Source organism: Strongylocentrotus purpuratus, unplaced genomic scaffold, assembly GCF_000002235.5.
Source record: "Strongylocentrotus purpuratus isolate Spur 01 unplaced genomic scaffold, Spur_5.0 spur5_scaffold_6, whole genome shotgun sequence".
Classification (NCBI taxonomy): Eukaryota; Metazoa; Echinodermata; class Echinoidea; order Camarodonta; family Strongylocentrotidae; genus Strongylocentrotus; species Strongylocentrotus purpuratus.
The window spans coordinates 33,001,876-33,021,796 of NW_022145612.1; the positions used below are offsets into that span (position 1 = coordinate 33,001,876).

General features: G+C 37.3%; 1 protein-coding gene across 1 annotated transcript; it reads right to left on the reverse strand.

Annotated features, from left to right (window-relative positions):
* Positions 1-10,184: 10,184 nt before the first annotated feature.
* On the reverse strand, positions 10,185-16,873 carry LOC100893113 (putative methyltransferase DDB_G0268948). The gene is made up of 6 exons (XM_030999981.1): positions 16,763-16,873; positions 15,439-15,591; positions 14,291-14,608; positions 13,096-13,187; positions 11,885-12,013; positions 10,185-10,284 (listed from the first exon to the last, which is right to left on the reverse strand). The coding sequence occupies exons 1-6, from the start codon at positions 16,871-16,873 to the stop codon at positions 10,185-10,187; spliced, it is 903 nt and encodes a 300-aa protein (XP_030855841.1).
* Positions 16,874-19,921: the final 3,048 nt, after the last annotated feature.

Consider the following 19,921-nt stretch of genomic DNA (forward strand, 5'->3'; position numbering starts at 1 on the left):
AAGAGCCTATCATCGGGTTTGAATTTGAATATAAACAATACGGGCCTATGAATGTTTGCAAATGCCAATTATATCACAACATATGACACACAACACCCAATTTAAACTACCAAACGGCATTCGTCATCTTTGTACGGGGGCAAATATACTTTTTTCATACACCTTATGATGTTAAAACATCATGTGCTGACATATTAGGTCACAGTTTTCTATACCATATGGTCAAATACGATTGTTATGATGTAACTTCTTCGAGATAATTACCGTTTTACAATTATGTTTACCGTATTGCATAATAAATTAGCATTTTCTTTATCTTCAGCTGCACAATAAACGGTACAAAGAAAGTAAAAGTTATACATTCAATAATTTTTCACCTTTAGGCCATACATTCTCTATACATATCATTTATAATGATTACATTATGACATCAAAATAGTTTTATAAGATATTATAAGGTATGTTTTTCAAGATATTTATTATGTACATCAAGACATCAATACAAAATTGGAATACATGTATCACCCGTAAATATAACAAAACACAAATATAACAGAAGCGTATAGCTTAACTTTTGACAATTTCGGGAGACCATCCATAAACAATTCCGTTTTAATCCACCAAGCCTACCATAGTCTTCTTATCAATATCTATTATGCAAACGCATACCAAAAAAAACCTTTTATTATTTCAAACTTACTTGACTAACATTAATTTCATATATTGTGGGCCAATTTCACCAGAAAAATCTTCTAAAACACTCAAAAGAAAAGTACACATACACCATGCTTGAAGTAGGCCCTATATGATAAGAATGTGATAATTATGTATGATTACACTCAATTAATTATTTCCACTCGTGTCGTGTTATGAACGCATGTTGCACCCAACCATTAAAAGATATTTATAGTAGAATATATTAATTAAAACTACTTTTCCGCACAACAATTTTGTGTGACGAGTTGTATGTGTGTGTTTTTCTGGTTGCATGTTTAAAGCACAATTTCCCCTATGAACATTTTAATCACCACCGCCCTCGAGCAGTGTTACCGCTAGAGGGGTGGAAGAATGCTTCTGTTTTTCAAACTGAGTCTGTTTAATACTTGTAAAATCCACATGAAATTACTTGATGAAGACTAAATCAAAACAGTATCATTAAAACAGACTGTTCTCTTGAAGATAAAAACATTATCCTCATTGCAAGCGATGAGCTTGCCTGCAGGTGTAATAACTATGGGATAAGTGCGACTTTTGGCAGTGGTATCTGACCAGTTTGCTTGAGGAAAGGTTAAAATCTTCTTCGATATCTTTCCACCCACTGACACTTCATCTACTGCATATGAATCCTGGCTCTCGTCCCGGTATACTATATACATCGTGTCTAAGAGAGGATCTAGCGAGAAATCAACGGCTGATAGCCAGTCGTCATCCCGTAGGATTCGCTTTGATTTACCAGTCTGATCTAGAATGGTGAATTCTCCTTGTCCAGTAGAAGCAACAATGTCACCAGTTGGCATACACAGACATCTCTTACACTTGGCATCCTGCAGAAGAATGGTCTTGACTGTCAAACCATTAGCTGGGTTGATGACGTAGATATGGGACTGATTAGCCTCTGATGCAACGATCATTCCGTTACAATCAACATCCACACTGACGCAGGAGAATGGTCCTGATGTATGCCTTGGAATAGGAATACTTTTCCTCAATTGCCATTTCCTGTCATACAGACAGATGCACTCACTCAGTGTCCTCTTAGAGCACCCTCCATGCGTTCTTCCACACAGGAGTGATTCCTCATCAAGTGGTGTGCAGTAGTTAACCGAGCCCCTTCCATCGTATTGTAACACGTGTACCATCTCTCGTTTGATGGAGTCGAATATGTACCCCACTCCTGTCTTGACGTCTCCAAAGAAAGCATTTTCATTGAAGGCACACCCTAGAATACGTAAGTCATTCATGTGAGATGAGATTCTGAATTCATCTACCAATTTCCACGGTCCATGAGGTGTGGAGTATAACCTAAGATGCTCTTTCCCGTTTCTTCTTTTTCTAAGCAGAGATATAGAGTTTGTGATGCAATTAGTTTCATCCAGAACCGCATTCACTTTGACAACCCTTTTAAAGGTACTCTCAATTTCCACACACACTTCGTCGGACTTCAAAACAATTTCTTGTTCTGCATGAAGAACGTGATTAATCTTGATCTTCAGTTCATGGATAATTATTTGAAGCTCTTCCATCTCATGCTGCAGCTTCTCTATTCCTGCTTGTGAGATTCTTTCACATCTATGAATCTTGTCGAGTATATCCTTCTTACTTTCTTGAAGAGGTTTTCTTTGTTGTTCTGCCGCTTCCCGACAACGTTTCAGGTCGCATTCCCTTTTTTCCAGAAGCTTGGTCATTTTATCGTCGTATTTCTTGTTGATAGTATACATAGCTTCTTTCTCCCGTTCGACCTCCTTCCCTAATACTTCATCGAAATGCTGAACTACTTCATCTACCAATTTTTTGAACGATTTCCCCGAAGCAAGCACACTTTCTGACACCCTTTGAAGACAATCATTTAATTTCTTCGTACTCTTTTTCTTCAAGGGCATCTTGGCTTCTAAAAGCTTTTGTTTCTCATCGACAACCTTATTGATATCACTGACCTGGCATGGACTTTGATGGAAGATGAGTTGACATGACTTGCAGCATCCCTCACCATGAGTGATGCAGAAGGCTTTTACCAACTCTTGATGTCTCTCACAATACCATTTTTTGTGTCCAAGTAGATGAAAGTGACCTTTCTCCAGTGCGCAGGCGTGACATATTCTTCTTGTCACCTGGTCGATGTAATGAGTTAATATGGAATGTCCATGGCAACCAGTCTCTTCACATTTCATGTGATCATCGCTACGTGAAGGCAATGCCATGATGTGAGACGCTTTTCTGGTGAAAATGTGTGATCACTGGTGTGTGAAGCTTCATGGACAAGACTTCGTCCTTTGTAATATAAAAAGCAAGACAAAGAATGGTTGTTAAAGGTACTATGTCCCATTTGCAGGCCCAAAAAATGAAAAGGTTAAATTCCAGCGGCATTTGAAAGATACTACTAATTTAGAACTTCCCTAAAGAAAGTGGGGCTTGAAAAAGTGTTCAAGTGGGAAAATAACGACTATTAGTTGTCAAATCGACTTAGGAGCTATAGAGCCAATAAGTAATAGTCTTGATTTTCAGACCATTGTACCGAATGGTCAAACGTTTTATGCTGCGCAAAGATTCAATCAGTTTAATTTTGGCCATCACAAGAAGTGTGTTATTGATGTAGACAAATGCTCATGTACCATTTACAGCTCATTTTATGTATGTTATTACCATAGAAGAAAAAAGCCAGTCAGTCACTCAATAGTGTCTGACAGTGAAGACTAGCAAGTAAACGGGTTTCCTTGCATAATTTGAATATTAGGACACTGCTAACTTTTAAATTTCACAGGACATACATGACATATTCATAATTCCTGCAAAGTTCTACAGAATTTGAGGTTGGCTGCAAAAGGGACATAGTACCTTTAAGTCTGCATTAGTGTGTTTTCTATAAACAATTTTATGTTTGAGTGCATATTACAGTACCGGATATCCCGCCCAAAAGTCATCGTTGTGTATAGCTTCAATATCAATACACTACAAGCACTAATGCTGCTTATAAGTATCGGCTTGCATGGTGATGTAGATATACAGTAGGCTTACGGTTGTGTCCTTTTCAGGACTCCTCAATCCTCCCCCTCTCACATGGTGCAACCGCAAGCCTACTTTATAACTATCAGCACTGTCTGAATATTCAGAAGAATTCTGAACGTTCTGAAGATTTCCGACTATTAGATACAAAGGCAATACGTTTTCTACACAAGCTTCACAACATGTCATAGAAATAATCAAATATCTAAAAAATATGTATATACCTATTTGAACTGCTTCGAACCTTCTTGTCTCGTGCTGTCTGTCGTGTGATTTTCTCAGAATAGCTACATGAAAAGAAGAAAAAAATGGGTGTTGAAACCGAGATATGCCTGCAGAACATTTTAAAAGGATGATGCATTTTCTTAAAGAAAATGAGGTGATATAAGTTACTCGCCCCTCCTGCTGACCGTATACAGATGAATACATTAAGAAAAAGCAATGATTATGAATAGAGAGAGAGACAGAGAGAGATAGAGAGAGAGAGAGAGAGAGAGATAGCCAGTGACTACGTGGTGTCATTGAGTCACCTTCAGGCTCAATTATCAAAGTGGATGATTTTGCGCTGTATAATGGCTTCCCACTAAATGTTATGATGTCTAATTAACCAGAAAATAGCTAGGGCTTATCCTCGTAAAATTACTAAAAATCATCATCCTATATGCTTTTATGATATTCACGCTGCACAAAGTGATGGAATCCAATGCAGAACTTTCTATGTCATTGCAATATGGTAACACTCTCCAGCCGGTAGGACCAGGCCAAATGGATCAAGTTTCTATTCGTATTCTTTGATATTTTCTTTGTTCAAATTTCCAGAAAGCAAATGGAATCCTTATCTACTTCAAATATTATTTCTATGCTGACCGCTGTCAAACTATAAGAGGCACACAAATATTGACATACGTTGTTACTACAGGTTATCTTTCAACATATTTCTACCCTGCTCTTTGCCTTCTCACATTACATCAAATATATATTTTGGAAATTACACAATCATATACTACATTGAATGGTAGTAAAAGGTGTGGGCACAGGTAATGTTTCTGTTCTTGTTTATTAGTATCATAATTTTTATGAAAGATATACTTATATCATATCCATGCACAGGTCAAATAATAAGTCTTACAATCTAGAACACACAAAACAGTAATGGGGTGTTTTACTTATACTAGGTGAATCTGTCATACATGTATATATAGAAAATGGCAGTTTGGCATTAGGTTTACTACTTGTACTACCATTTGACATCTATGATATATATCTTAAATGTAACTTGATGTTCAATGCTCAACGCAGCTCATATAATATATTTGCAATTCACCATGGATTCCCTTTAAAAACATAACTCACAGTTAGGAAATTTATTGACAATTTATCACTGTAAAAAGTGTTGACGATGTCATCAATACCATACGACACACTCGTAAAAGCCTCTTGGCTAGACAAAATATGTAAATGATAAACTGTAAATACGCTAATCTATCAACCCTTATAAATTGACACATTGTTACAAGCTTGTTCCAGCATTCCCTGTCCATGCCATTGTAATTATACAGCCGTGCTCTCTACGAATATGGAGTAGGCTTATGAATGTTTATTGTACAGGGGAGTGTTTCACAAAGATTGAGATCAACTTTAAGGCCATTCATGCCACTGGTTGCTCTTACCATTATGATCTTTAGATAACATTTTTTCCTTCAATAATGAATTATCGACAAATTGAAATTTTGTAGATTTGTGACCATGATTTGTACGTCCCTTGAGAGACCAATGCAAGTAAATGGTGAGAGGAAACAGTCACAAAAATGGCCTGCCATAGTTAAGTCCAACTTAAAGGTAATACAAAGTTTTGGTAAATTTTGAAAATTGGCTGGATAGTGATTCTTTACAATTTGTATATATTTGGATGCCCCTGTGGATGTATTATAAGCACCAGAAAATTTAGCCCCTAAAACACTTCTGCTTTCGAGAAAATTTGAATTAAAAAATTTACCGGTGCTCCCGGTAAATTTCGATAAATTTCAAATAGCGCCTACGGCCAAACAATGGTAGCTGCGACCATGAAAATCTCAGAATATGTAGTTGTGGTATATAATTTCCAAATGGGAATAGCCAATCGGTCGATTCTAGTCAAGAAACATTATTTTATAGCTAAATTGATATCTTGACCTTAAGAGGGAGCTATACAACACGAACAGCTTATTATTTACAATTTCATCTCTTTAGACTCGATTTCAACAGCGACAACGGTTACTGAATATTGTAGGATCACATATGCTTCCAATATGTTAATTTGAACCAAATTCATGACCCCATACCAAAACTTTGTATTACCTTTAAAGGTGATACAAAGTTTTGGTATTGGGTCATGAATTTGGTTCAATCTTAGTCTTTATGAAACACTCCCAAGGCAAAGTGTAGCCTTTATGCATTTTTTTAAATATCAGCAAGCATAATTTACAAAGCAACTTACATTCTAGCATAAGACCATAATCAACAACAGGAAACCACCTATGTACATTCGTTTTTAATACAGCCGAATCATATTTTGCATAGTAAATACTGCTTACCGTTTATCTGTATATGAGAATAAAGGTCATTGTCAAATTATATACAGTTATATTGCCTGCAAAATGATATACATGAAGTATATTACTGTCATCAGTCAACACATTTCATTAGAGTGATATCAGCATACTATATATTCACTCATACAACAGCATAAAATATCGAATACATACCGAGAAATAACTGCACAACACAACAACTTGTTCTAAAGTCCACTTTGCTTGTAATGTCATTGTCAAAGTGTTGATAACATGCCTTCATGCGCGACCTGGATGCATTTTATAGCTTTTTCTTGCAAATTGAAAAGGTAAAATTTGCATCAGGCTTTTTAAAATCGCTGGAGCAAGGAGGACAAAAGATTATAACCGACAGTCACAGAAAGTCAAATAGAAAATGATAATAATAGTATTTTGCTATTGTGCGTTTGACAAGAAAGAGGGCGGAATTTTTTTTTTTTTTTTTTTAAACAGAAAAATCAATCCGATTATATTCCAGTCATGTAAGCCTAGACTCGTGTAGTCACAATTATTTCCAAATTCCACATAATTTTGCTAAAGTCCAACACATATTATCTAGTCATGACTAATTTAAATTGCATTTTGTCTGTCGTCCTCACTTCCATCTCATTTGTTTGAACAAAGAGTCTCTTCTTTATCTACATGTATTCTCTGACTGCTTTTGAAATGAGAAAGTTCGTGCAAGATGGTGATAATTTCGACCTTTTGGTCAAAGCTAAGACGCCGCGAAAAAGTAAGATGTTACAGTTCTACAATTATTTTTTTGCAAAAACAATTATGCGGTTAGCGTTTCCATTGCACTCTGTAAATTTAAAGATAAACTTGAGTTCTGGTAAAAAAAGAAAATGAATTCTCACAGAATCTAACGAAACTTACACTGAATGTTCAAGATTACAAATAAATGTCATGTGTCAAACAATTTTGAAAGAAAATGTATACTGGCTGAGTAATGAGCATAGAAAGATAAGGAAATCAGGGTAGTACTAGCCCTGACACCATGTGTGTTGTCCCATATACATCTTTCTGTGTAAGTGATTGTAACTTTACCAAGACTCTGCCAAATTTATGATGATTTTGATGACTCCAGAACCTTGCATTACACACCATTACTTACATGCTATATGATCAACTTTTCTGATCAATTCCACACCTTTTCTTTCACAATGCAATGGCATTACCAGAACTCAAGTTTATCTTTAACGTTGAGTAGGCTTACAAATCATTTTTATTTTCTTTTACTGGAAAATAGGTTCCCTCTGTTATATTATAAAAATACCATAATTAAATTTCGACAGTACGATGATTTTCAATAGACATAGAATCAAATCAAAGCCTTGGTGGGAAATAATTTTCTGAGAATTAGTGAATTTTTAAAACGTAAGCGATTATGACAGAACGAGGGGCATTGCCGGTTTATTTTTAATTGAAATGTCTCACAAGATAACCCGAAAAATTTCCGACAAGCCTCTCTAATGAGGCTCCCTTTTACATGTTGGCAATAGAGCAAATAAACAACAAAAACTGTTAATAGAAAATTGAGAAAAAAAACTATTAGCGACGCCCCTGGACAAACGAAATCTTGGTTTTCCGAAGAAAAGTCGATATGAAACTCTCGTTCCAAACTCAACTTAAGGCCCGGTCACACAGGGAGGACGCATGGGGAACGCACGGCCAGCGCATTGGAAATTTGCAATTTGGGCCAGTGCGTTGTCGTTCGCTAGGCGTGCGTCATCATTCGTTACTCGTTCGTCGAGCGCGCTGGACCAACGCTGGACCAGCGCTATGCATGCGTCGTCATTCGCTGTGTGCGTCGGGATTTTTTGAGCATGCTCAAAAACGTGCGCCGAGCTCGACGCATGAATATACACGCCAAAGGCACGCCAGACATGCGCCGGAGCGCGCTAGACCAGCGCCAGACATGCGTGGAGCGCGCTAGACCAGCGCCAGACAAACGCGGAGCACACGCCCTGTTGACGCACAGCGCGCTAGCTACACGCCGTGCATTTTGTGGCAGCTCGCTAGCTTTTCTAAAATTATGACAAAAGTTAGGCACACGTTCTTTTCCGATTTCCAATGCGCTGGCCGTGCGTCGTAGAACGCGGTGCATGCGTGGACCATTCGTCCAGCGCGCTAGCAACACGCTGTGCATTCGTGGAAGTTGTTTTCATGTGCGCTCTGTGTGCGCCCTGTGTGCGCCCTGTGTGCGCCATGTGTGCGCCCTGTATACGCCCTGTATGCGTCCAGCGCGCTATGCATTTGGTGTCAGCTAGTCGTATAGCTTCGACAAAAGTTGGGCGCACGACAACGCACTGGCCAAAATTGCAAATTTTCCATGCGCCGGCCGTGCGTCCCCCATGCGTCCCCTCTGTGTGACCGGGCCTTTAAGATGAGCGTAAATCGATAATGGTATACATGATTTTATTGCATTGATGGATCGATATAAATAGAGACAGCGTCACTTCAACTACGAAACGAATTTTTGGTTGATAATATTAGTCTACTAGTCTTTAAAGACATTCTTACACTTTGAATTAAAATTCAAACAGTTTACCTTCTTATTATCACCCGTGCATGCATATGTATATGTACGTAGTCATTGGTAGTTACAGCTAGAATACAGTTTGTTATCGTAATGTGCTATTGAAGTGAGCGGACATTACGATTCTTTAATATAGTCAAAGAAATCGTCAAATAATACATCCTACACATACAATACATGAATATCATTGCATTCGAAATAGTGAAACATTTAAAATATATATTGATGATGAGAACGATCAGTAAAGATTATATGATATTACCGTGGTTGTCAATATCATCTCATAATTTCTTGTTAAATCATCGTCATTTTACAGAATAATATACATCTCAAAATCTTCCTTTCTTATAATAAATATTACACTAATAGCCTCATTGACATTGTATACTCCTTCTTTCTTGTTTTCGTAATCAAATGAAACATGGATGACATACGTAATGGAATTTGAGTTTCAGATACGGTGGATGGCCAATTGCTTCTGTAATAGTAGAGAACAGCTGTTCTTCCACGGGGTACTTAATATTAAAAAATAACGCTTCAAATTTACAAATATAACAAACTACCCATGTTCATGATAATAATAATAATATTTCAGTTTACATACTATAGCACTTGATATATAATCGACGACATTTCTAAGTGCTTCGCGGATACATTATTATTCCGGTTACGTTGTTCCAGACCAATAATTCAAGCCGCCATACATCCACTTATTGGACCGACTTGGCAGCCATCAAGTGCATCACAAACAAGTTGAGTGAGCCAAGGACCTTTGGAGGCTCATTAATTGCTTGTTTCTTCTGATATTAACACATTAATTGACATGGCATTGAAAATAATGAAAAGTACTTTTTATAATGGGCCTTTTAGCGACTAAATCTTCCACGACAATTAATTTCTAATTTATTACTTATCACAGCTTATCACTTTTCACCTTGATCCCATTATATACTTGCATCAAAATAACAAATGCATGTCTCTATGCGTCAATATCGTCCGTCTCTCTTGCCATTACAGTGCACCATGGGAATAATCTTGATTATTATCAAAATGGTTGTAACAATAACATTCAAATTTCAAACTTATATGTAAATAAGTAATAGAGACGTTAATATAGAAATAAGTCACCCCGATATAGTTTAGGTGGAGCATATTTGTTATATCGTAAAACGAAGGCGCTTTATGTTTTAAATCTGTAACTCTCCTCATCGTCGACGAAAAGACACAGATTCTTTTTTTTTGGGGGGGGGGGAGAGGGGGACATAATATGACCTATTTTTAATAAATCCAGATATTGATGTTATCCTTTCTTTAGCCTAACCTAACTGATACTGATTTCACGATATTCCTTTCTGACCAATGGATATATCATGCCAGAAAGTGACTCGGAATCGTCCATCTGTGGCTCCTCCTCCGGTTTCCATAACGTCCTCAAGGCTAGAAACAAGTTGGGGAGAAAAGAGGGGAAAAGTGTCAAGTATTGTATGCCACAAGTTCATGAGACCCACTACTTTTTAATCTTTGTTTTGTGGGCTGTCGGTCTACCAAGATGATCACCTTTGCCAACTCGTTTAAATCGCAAAAGCAAGACTAGTTTATCCTATTACATCACTTGTATAGCACATATTGTATATAAGTAATGGAGGCATTACGATGGATATAAGTCACCCCGATATAGTTTAGGTGGATCATATTTCTTAAATCGTGAAATGAAGTGTCGTTTCGCGAGATGTCGGTCTACCGAGATGATCACCTCTGCCAACTCTTCATATTACATGTATAGCAACATAGGAATAAATATTAGGATATTAAGATCTAATCAAACGACTGCGATCCCTAAATTCGATTCGACAACTATAACGGTCGTTATCTTCCCACAAATAGACATTTTCGAGCCCTTTTGTTTTGAGGGAAGTTCTACATTAGTATTATCTTTCAAATGCCGTTGGAATTTAACCTTTTCATTTGTTTGGCCTGCAAATGGGACACAGTACCTTTAAAAGAAAACAAGAAAAAGTTAACACTGGATAATAGACGTTGAGAGTTGATACGATACGGCACGACATTATTTTGATCTGCATCTGTTTGTTTTTTTCATTTTGCATCCTCCGATTTTTGGCGAGGGTGGCGATAGTTAAATAGTTTAAAATTAGTTGAATGATGTTGCTCTCGTATATTATTTAGTGCTTTACAGGTTGCGATGTGTATCGTAATTGATTCATTGTGTTTCGTGTTGTATGATAGTTTCTCGTCTTCATGACGTAAGTGACCTGTGCTCGATTCCCCGGCGGGGAAAGGTTTTGAACCTTATCAACCGTGCTAACATAAGAGAGGTTTTCATCTGTTACACTCGTCCCAGTAGAATGACAGTATTATACCGTAGTAAAGAGAGGTAAAGACGAGCAAAGAAATAATAAACGATGCTCAGGTGTTGATTTCCCCCGAGACACGAAGGTTCTTTCGTATTAGTTTATGTTTCTGTCTTGCTCTGTGCTAATTTCTTTTTTCTCCTCCAAGGTCGTGACTTCCTTTGATTCTCACCTCAGCAGGTAATCATTTCCTTTCGAATCATGGATACATTCAAATGCAAACTACAAATTTAGTGCCAGTAACATATTCAGTTGGTAAACAGACCGCTTAATCGACGGCATTTCTTTAAATTGATTTCTTTAAAATTGATTTCTTTGAGATTTATGACTAAAATGTATACATTTGATTATATTCAGTTGGTAAACAGACCGCTTAATCGACGGCATTTCTTTAAATTGATTTCTTTAAAATTGATTTCTTTGAGATTTATGACTAAAATGTATACATTTTATTGTCTTTTTTTCAATATTGATGTTTTTTATGATACTACAGTCGGATAGTGTGAAAAAGAAATAACTTTGGCGCTTATCTTCCAAGATGAGTCTTTTTCCTTTTAAATCTGAAACGCATCTTAGTTTGGCTTATGAGTGTTAACACCTTTCATCCTTTCTCTAAGGAAATCTGTATATTCAGGTTTCTGTTCAACCATGATAAGAAAAATCGTTACCTCTTCTGAAATTTTTCGAACAAATTACCGTCTGGATTATTTTGCTTGTATTTGAAAGAGTAACTCATAGTCTTGGTCAGATTCAGATAATCAACAGGCGAATACTGAACGTTTACTCCAATGGTCTCCCTGCGGAAAGAAAGAGAAGGAGAATAGGAATAATTATTATATGTTCAGTAGTCACTTTTCCAGTTATTGATCGAAGTGTCTGGCAACTGACTATTTTGGGAAAGAAAGAAGGAATATAGCGAGGCTATATTGGGTTTTTAATGGAAACGGATGTATTAGGAATCACCGTCCAAGTCAAAAGTCAACTCCCTATCACTTTATGGCTCCCCCTTCTCTCTCCCTCTCTCTCTCCCTCGCTCTACCTCCCTCTCCTCCCTCCTTCTTCGTCTCCCTCTCTCGCTCTCCTCCGCCGTCTCTCTCTCTCTCTCTCTCTCTCTCTCTCTCTACCATTGGACACTGAATCTGATGCCCTTATCAATAAAGTCAGCCTAAGGAAGATGAGCATGGACTCGTGTGAGTGAACAAAGCAATTACCCACTGCATTTCATTACAAGATCATCTATACGAGCATTCATCAAATCATAGTAATATACATGTAGGCCTGAACATCCAAAAGTAAAAATTACCTGAAACAGCTTAAAAGTCTAAAGTTTATTGGCAGAATGAGTCTGCCAATTCGCGCCCGTGGAAGATGTCTGAACTCTAGACATCGAAACGGTAACAGGTCATTTTTACTTACGGATGTGATATACGATCTTTCAAACCAGTACTACAACCATCTCGATGAAACTCTTCCGTCATAATGGAAAAATTACTTATAGATTTTTACGGCAGTCAAATCAATGACCGTGTATATCGTATAATCTTAACCTGAGAATACCTGATACGTTTGCTGGAGCTTATCAACGGATGACAAAATCGACTGCGGCCTTTTTTTTTCAGTGGCTCGGGGTTCAGGTTAGTGCCTTCTGATCAGCAAGAACCTTTGATTAAAATTAAGGCCAAAATTAGTCTGGTTGCTTATCTAGAATCATCCGTTTCTTGATATTCGAATAGAATCATAATTAATAAGTCATTTTCTTTCCCACGAGTGCTATATAGATTTCGAGTTTTCAATCATTTCGCCGCCGCCCCCCCCCCCCCCTCTTTTCTGACAACCCTGGATACACCTGTTATTTGTCTAGGATTCTACATGTACATACCTTATTGTCTCAGGATAATGACTCTTGAGGTTTATGTAGAACTTATCTAGATCATCATGACTGACGAGCCGATAGGTATCTAGAATACTCATCTACAAAATAAATGTACGATAGAAGTTAATTTGCTTCATATTGGAAATAGTGTTGAATGTGGTAAAGAGAAGGGTGGATGTGGGGGGGGGGTTACTATACAATACAGGGAAAATCAGTGAAAACCTGTTATTCAGGGACGTCATATTAAGGGTCTACCCTCCCCCCCCCCCCCCTTCCTCCAAATATCTTAAACTTTTGTTGGCAAATCTATCAGGATCACTCTTTGTGACAAACCTCTGTCGTTCCATAAACTGTCCTATATTACTTCTTGTTACCCTTGGGAACACCAAACCGTCCCCTTTCCTTCTTCTTGTTGCAGTCGTCTGGTTTGATTTTTTTAAATCAACTTCCGGTAGGTTTATAGCCTTGTGTATTTTTTTTAGCAGATGTTTCTGCATTTATTAATACATCGAATATAAAACATTCAAATAACAATAATAGTATATAATATAATTGATTTACATAAAGAGTGACAACTTAATACACACAAATAAAAATGTATAGTTGAAAGCTTGAAAGTATGGGGTAAGTAAAAATAATCAAGATAATTGCAGAGGCCAACTATCATAAGCAAAGATGCTTGAGTCGATAGCAGCCGGGAAGGGGGGGGGGGGGTACATGGCGCTGTTATAGGAGTATGTAGATGAATAGAGAGTCACGTATAAAGATTTTGTTTAGAAAGTATCTGAATAAAAAGTGGAAAGAAATTAAAGAAAGAAAAGAAATGTGCAAGTGTGTGCAAGTGGGTGTGTGCAGGTGAAGTAAGTGTTTGATTCGTATTGTTAATGAACTGGTCATCTAAAATTAATTTGAATAAACAATCAAAACCTCTGATACCCTTATGATGTTTGTGATGTTTTTGTATCACCCATTGAAATGTGTTAACATGACAATGATGTACTAGCAATCCGAACATTACTCCTACACGGAATTCCATAGGCCCAATGGTATTAAAATTGACCTTTCATTGATTTCCTGAAGACTTTGCAATTGCGTTCTAGTCAAAAACGAAATTTTGACTAATGTCACAGTTTTCATTCGTATTTGAAATTGTATTATTTATTATTTCTTTGTAAGTTTGACGACACATGTCTGCACTCACGTATCTATCATTACATTCGTTGATCTTGGTTTCCATGACGGGATCATCATGGTGTAACGTCTTCCTTATGGTAGATACGATCACGACGTGTCCTCCTGGTCGTAGAACACGGTCAGCTTCCAGACAGAAGGCTGAGAAATCAAACCAATGTGCGGCTTGAGAGACGGCTACCACATCTACCGTCTTGGATTCCAAAGGAATCTTCTCAGCTGATGAAATTCTATAAAGGGTCGGAAATAACAAATATTCGGAAATAATTATAGAGTAGGACTTGTAATTGCTTAGCCAATACAACAATGCTCGATTTTGAAGTACAAACTATTATTTTTAAAGTGTTACATGTAATCTCTTATGGATTTTATAAACAAATATAACTCGCGTTGATGTATACTTTCCCTGCCAAAAGAAAATGATATCCATTTGAATATTTACAACAAACTGTAGTTAACAAAATATTAAGAACACAATTGAGAATAAACCAAGAACAGACCAGAACTACAAGTTTATTATTTTCGATACCCCCCCCCCCCCGAAAGTAGTTTAATTGTTTTATTTTCTTTTGTATTTCATGTTATATTGATCTTTTTCATTTCAAAATAACATCACATAGTATCAACATAAATTATGATGGATGATAATATAATAAGATATAGATGACGAGAGATATACACATGTCTTACATACATGAAAAAAGCACCAATCAAATGACTAGTTGTCGATTGCTGGTATTAAGAGATTACATACGATTACAAGAAACAACCAATATATTGTGCACAGACCTTTTCTTTAACTGCTTAGAGAAAAGCATTATAGAGAAAAATGTCATCGCTCCCTGGTTTAAATTAACTTGCATCATTCATAGTTTTTGAGTGAGTTCTGCTTAAAACTTATTTCCGAGGAGAATACCTATGTATCAACACATTCAATTTCTTCATCATCCCCTCTTTCCCTCTTTTATCCTTCTTTTCATCGGTTCGAAATAGTGGACATAGCCCCCCATAAGTTTGACAGTACAAAGGTGAGGTCTAGAACACATCGACCTTTTATGCCGATGCTATCCACAATATTATTCTGATTTTGCAACCAAATTATAAACTGCAATTTCCTTCAAGATAGGTTTTACAATTTTCTACTTGCCCATATTCTACGTTCTTTCTCTGGTTCTGACTCCGCGCTTCGTCGATCTGGGCTACACTGATATCATACCCGATGGCGCGGTCGAAGTGTCTAGCGAGACTCTGAGTAAACTGACCAGACCCACAGCCAATGTCGACCACTAAGGATTCGTGATCGTCTGATTTCTGAACCAAAAAAGCGACCAAGAAAATTAGCTAAGGGTACTGACTGAATATAACAAATTACAAATAAATCAGTCAAAGGACCCTTATGAAACTAAGTAACCGTTTTCTGTTCAGAAAGTATTAAAGGTAATACAAAGTTTTGGGAAATTTTGAAAATTGGGTGGATAGTGAATTTCTACAATTTTGATATATTTGGATGCCCCTGTGGATGTATTATAAGCACTAGAAAATTAAGCCCCTAAAACACTTCTGCTTTCGAGGAAAATGGAATATAAAAATTTACCGGTGCTCCCGGTAAATTTTGATAAATTTCAAATAGCGCCTACGGCCGTACAGTGGTAGATGCGACAATGAAAATCTCAGAATATGTAGTTGTGATATATAATTTCCAAACGGGAATAGCTAATCGGTAGATTTAAGTCAATAAACATTGTTTTATAGCTTAATTAATATCTTGACCTTGAGAGGGAGCTATACAACATAAAGAGTTTATTATTCATAATTTCATAACTTTAGACTCGATTTCAACTGCGATAAAGATCACTGAATATTGTAGGATCGCATACGCTTCCAATTTGTTAATTTGAACCAAAATCATGACCCCTTACCAAAACTTTGTATTACCTTTAAGTAATAGTTATAAAAAACTAAAACACGATCGCAAAAGACGTTCAAGAAATCAGAAATCAGTCAGTTCCAACGAAGAGCGTTTGGATTATTATCATTTTCTACATTATGTCATTGTTTTTTCGCACATTTCAATAGGTGATGCAGGAAGCTATTTAAATGGTTGTTTGGAAGTTCTTGCGATCATGTCAAAATATCTTAAAATACAATCAGCTCTTATTCTACGAATAGGTTAACTATTGGTCCTTAAAAGCTTATGCTCCTACTAAATAACCGTTTTAAAAAACTATATAAAAGACGGCAGTGATACACAGGTGAACAACTTAAATATTGAATCACATTCCGTTCACAAAGTAAGATTATGTTTAAACAGTGTTTATTGTGATTTATTTATACATGTACCATGATATCAGCTAAAATAAAAGCATTTAGGGCTTGTAATTTGTCACAAAATTATACAGAATGTATACCTTAGATTAATCACGAGATTATTCAAATGTGTTTTTAAATGTAATACAAGCTTATAAAAAAGAAAAAATGTCACCTGAAGTTTTAGTTTGCCAATGATAGCATCTGTGACATCATCAGGAATAGATGGACGGTAGAGGGCGTAATCCTTGGCGATAGAAGAACTCTCAAAGACTCGGTAAGACATGATGATGGCTTCTTGGAGGTGCTCAGTATACATGGGGCTTCGATATGATTCTTGAGAATATTAATTAAATTACTGAATTGAGTAGATTTATTGAAATATTGATAATTGAAATACATTAGAGTATACTAATCGTTAAGTATCAATTAAAATACTAAACAATATCAAATTGTTTAATAATGTACAGATTTAGAACGTCTAAGCCTGTCGAAGGAAATCACATGATCCCAAAGGCTCAAGCCTATCTGCACTAGTTTGGCCAGGAGGGATTAGACCTCCCTGCGTGGTCACTGTCATGTGGTTTTCTCATCGAATCAGCTCTCAATTAACATAAGAAAATGGGACTATGGGGCAGCGGTACCACGTAGGCATTGTTTGCTATAGAGAGGAAGCAAATAGCTACAAGCAGGGGCGTACGCAGGGGGGGGGGGGGGGTTGGGGGTTCAAAAAAAATGTCAAATTTTTAAATTTCGAGACCAAAAAAAAAAAAAAAGTGTCCGCTTACCCCCCCCCCCCCCCCCCCCCCCCCCCCCCCACACTGAGCGACTTTTCGGTTGGCTGAGTCGTTGCGATTTTTTTTTGGACTACCAAAAAAAAAAAAAGTATCCGCTTACCCCCCCCCCCCCCCCCTGCGTACGCCCCTGGCTACAAGTAGTGTAGTCCCGCTTTAAGACAAACTAACACGTTGCCCATCACCTATTTACATGTGCGGGCATTGCAATGACGTATTATGTAAACCATGCATGATCTCTAAAACCGGAAGTTGCTCTTGAATTGATTTCTGGAAAGTCAATATGATTGTGGTTTTATTCCTCTTCAACAGAAAGAACGAATGGTATGCTATTACAGAAAATACTTTTTTAATAACAGTACATTGCATCATCTTGTTTGCCTCATATTTGCATGGCTACTGTATACAATTTTAATATTGTTTTCCGCGTTGTTGCCTCAATATTTGCATGGCTCATATTTGCGTGGCTACTGTATGGAATTTTATATTTTAAAAGACTTACACTTTTCCCGCTGGAAAACGAAAAAAAAGAAGACTTAACTTGACCTGGTTTATATCGTTTATAATGGACGGTAAAAGGGGCGTAGCCAATGTTATATATTTTGCTTACTGAGTCTTTTTTGGATATAAAATAATAACTTATAAACCTTAATCGTAACTTACCAGAATGATGCTGCCCTGCTCAACGCTGATGTTATCGTAGTACGCTATTAGCATCATTAGTCTATATATACTCCAGATTACCTAATACTTTTGGGAATCAGAACGTAACGAAATTCTTTTTGTTCGATCAGATGTTTGGTAATCCTAATTCTCACATGTCAAAGTCCATTATGCGTGTTTCTGGGGACAGACTAGGTTCGTGCAAAGACCTTGTACAGAGTGTAAACATAGTATATAGCGCTCAAAGTCCGATTATAAAGGAAGAAAGCCAACGGAACTGTCAGATAAAAAGCTCAGACTACCATAGTACCAAATAATCACGTGAAAACTTAATTTTCTATTAGAAAGAGGGGTATAGGGGTATACACGAAAGAAGAATAAAAGAGGAAGGGGTCACGTAGACCATAGGCGCCGGAAGTGGGGGGGGGGAGCATTTTTGCCCCCCCCAAAAAAAAACTAAAAAAACAAACAAAAAAAACAAAAAAAAACGCAGTAAAGGAGTAAAGATGGTTTGTATTTTTAACCCAAAAGAACATAACAATAATAAAAACCTGAATTAAATGTCGTATAAAAACTCCATTCAGAGAAAAGGAAAGTTAAGAAGAATTAAATTTCCTAAACATTGCGCATGCTACCTATATTTATCAATGGAGGTTTTTATAATAGCGATACGCGCATATCGTGGGCATAATTGTGAGAGAATGGGAAAGCGTGTCTGTTTTTTGTTATAGGGGTGAGAAGCTCATGAGCCCCTGAACGCTGGCGTACTGATGGGGGTATTTTATATTCGATACCAGTGATTTACAAATGTTGCTGAAATGACATGATTTCCGGTATTTTTTCTAAAAAAAAATTGTAAGTCATACCTTTTTATGCGTTTGTTGGAAAATTAGAAATTCCCAAATTTACAGTCGGGCGGCAAATATGCTTATTTAGAAGCCTTTATGTCAGGGTCTGCAGAACGGCCGGGCTCGGGGGCTCAAAAATAAGGTATCAAAATATGCTCATCTGAGCGTAATTAAATGCCTAAAACCCCTGAGCTTCTGGGGGCTCAGCCCCTGGACCCCACGCCAATTTACGCTCTACCTGATCGTTCATAATCCACTTTGAAAAACGTTCCGCTGGGCCTGCATGTAACGTGTAAGAGAGGTGGTGATGCAGATTTTTCTTTTCGTCACTGCCCCTGGTAGGTGAGCCCCTTGGAATTTTTGTCTCCCCCCCTCCCCCAATCCCAAACTGCTTCCGGCGCGCCTGACGTAGGTTCTGTTAGTTAAATTATTTAAGAAATAGAAAAGTACACTCTAAGTTGGTATTTAAAAAAACCTGAGAATGTGATAGCACCAATAAGTGTTACCATTTACCGAAATGTTCTTCAGCGTTACTTTGCAAAACCCTCACGAATTCTGTATCAGTACTGAATAGTTGCATTTAAATTCAGAATGAAATAAGAGACTGCGCTCAAAGCAATATCATTTAATTATGGGAGCACCTTGGTTTGTCGATGAAAGCCCCTGACTCTTCTACGAGAGGTTCCGGGTTCGAACCTCACTTGGTGCTTCCATCCTTGGACAAGGTATTTTGTCCAAGGCACAATAGTTCCTTTCTAGCCAGGTGTATCGAAATGGACACATGACGATGGTGCATTAAATGACCAGCAGAGAGAGAGAGTAATGCTAATGTGGCTTTCCCGGGTAAAAAAAAAAGTTACGATGAAATGGCGTGATTAATATTACTCATTATATCTACTGGTGCCTGCTTCGAGCTATAAGGCCCCCAAAAAGGAAGCGGGCGGGGACGCTAAACATGTATATTTTTTAATGGTCTAATGAAACATGGTGTAACTACGAGAGGGCTCATGACCTGCACACCCATCCCAC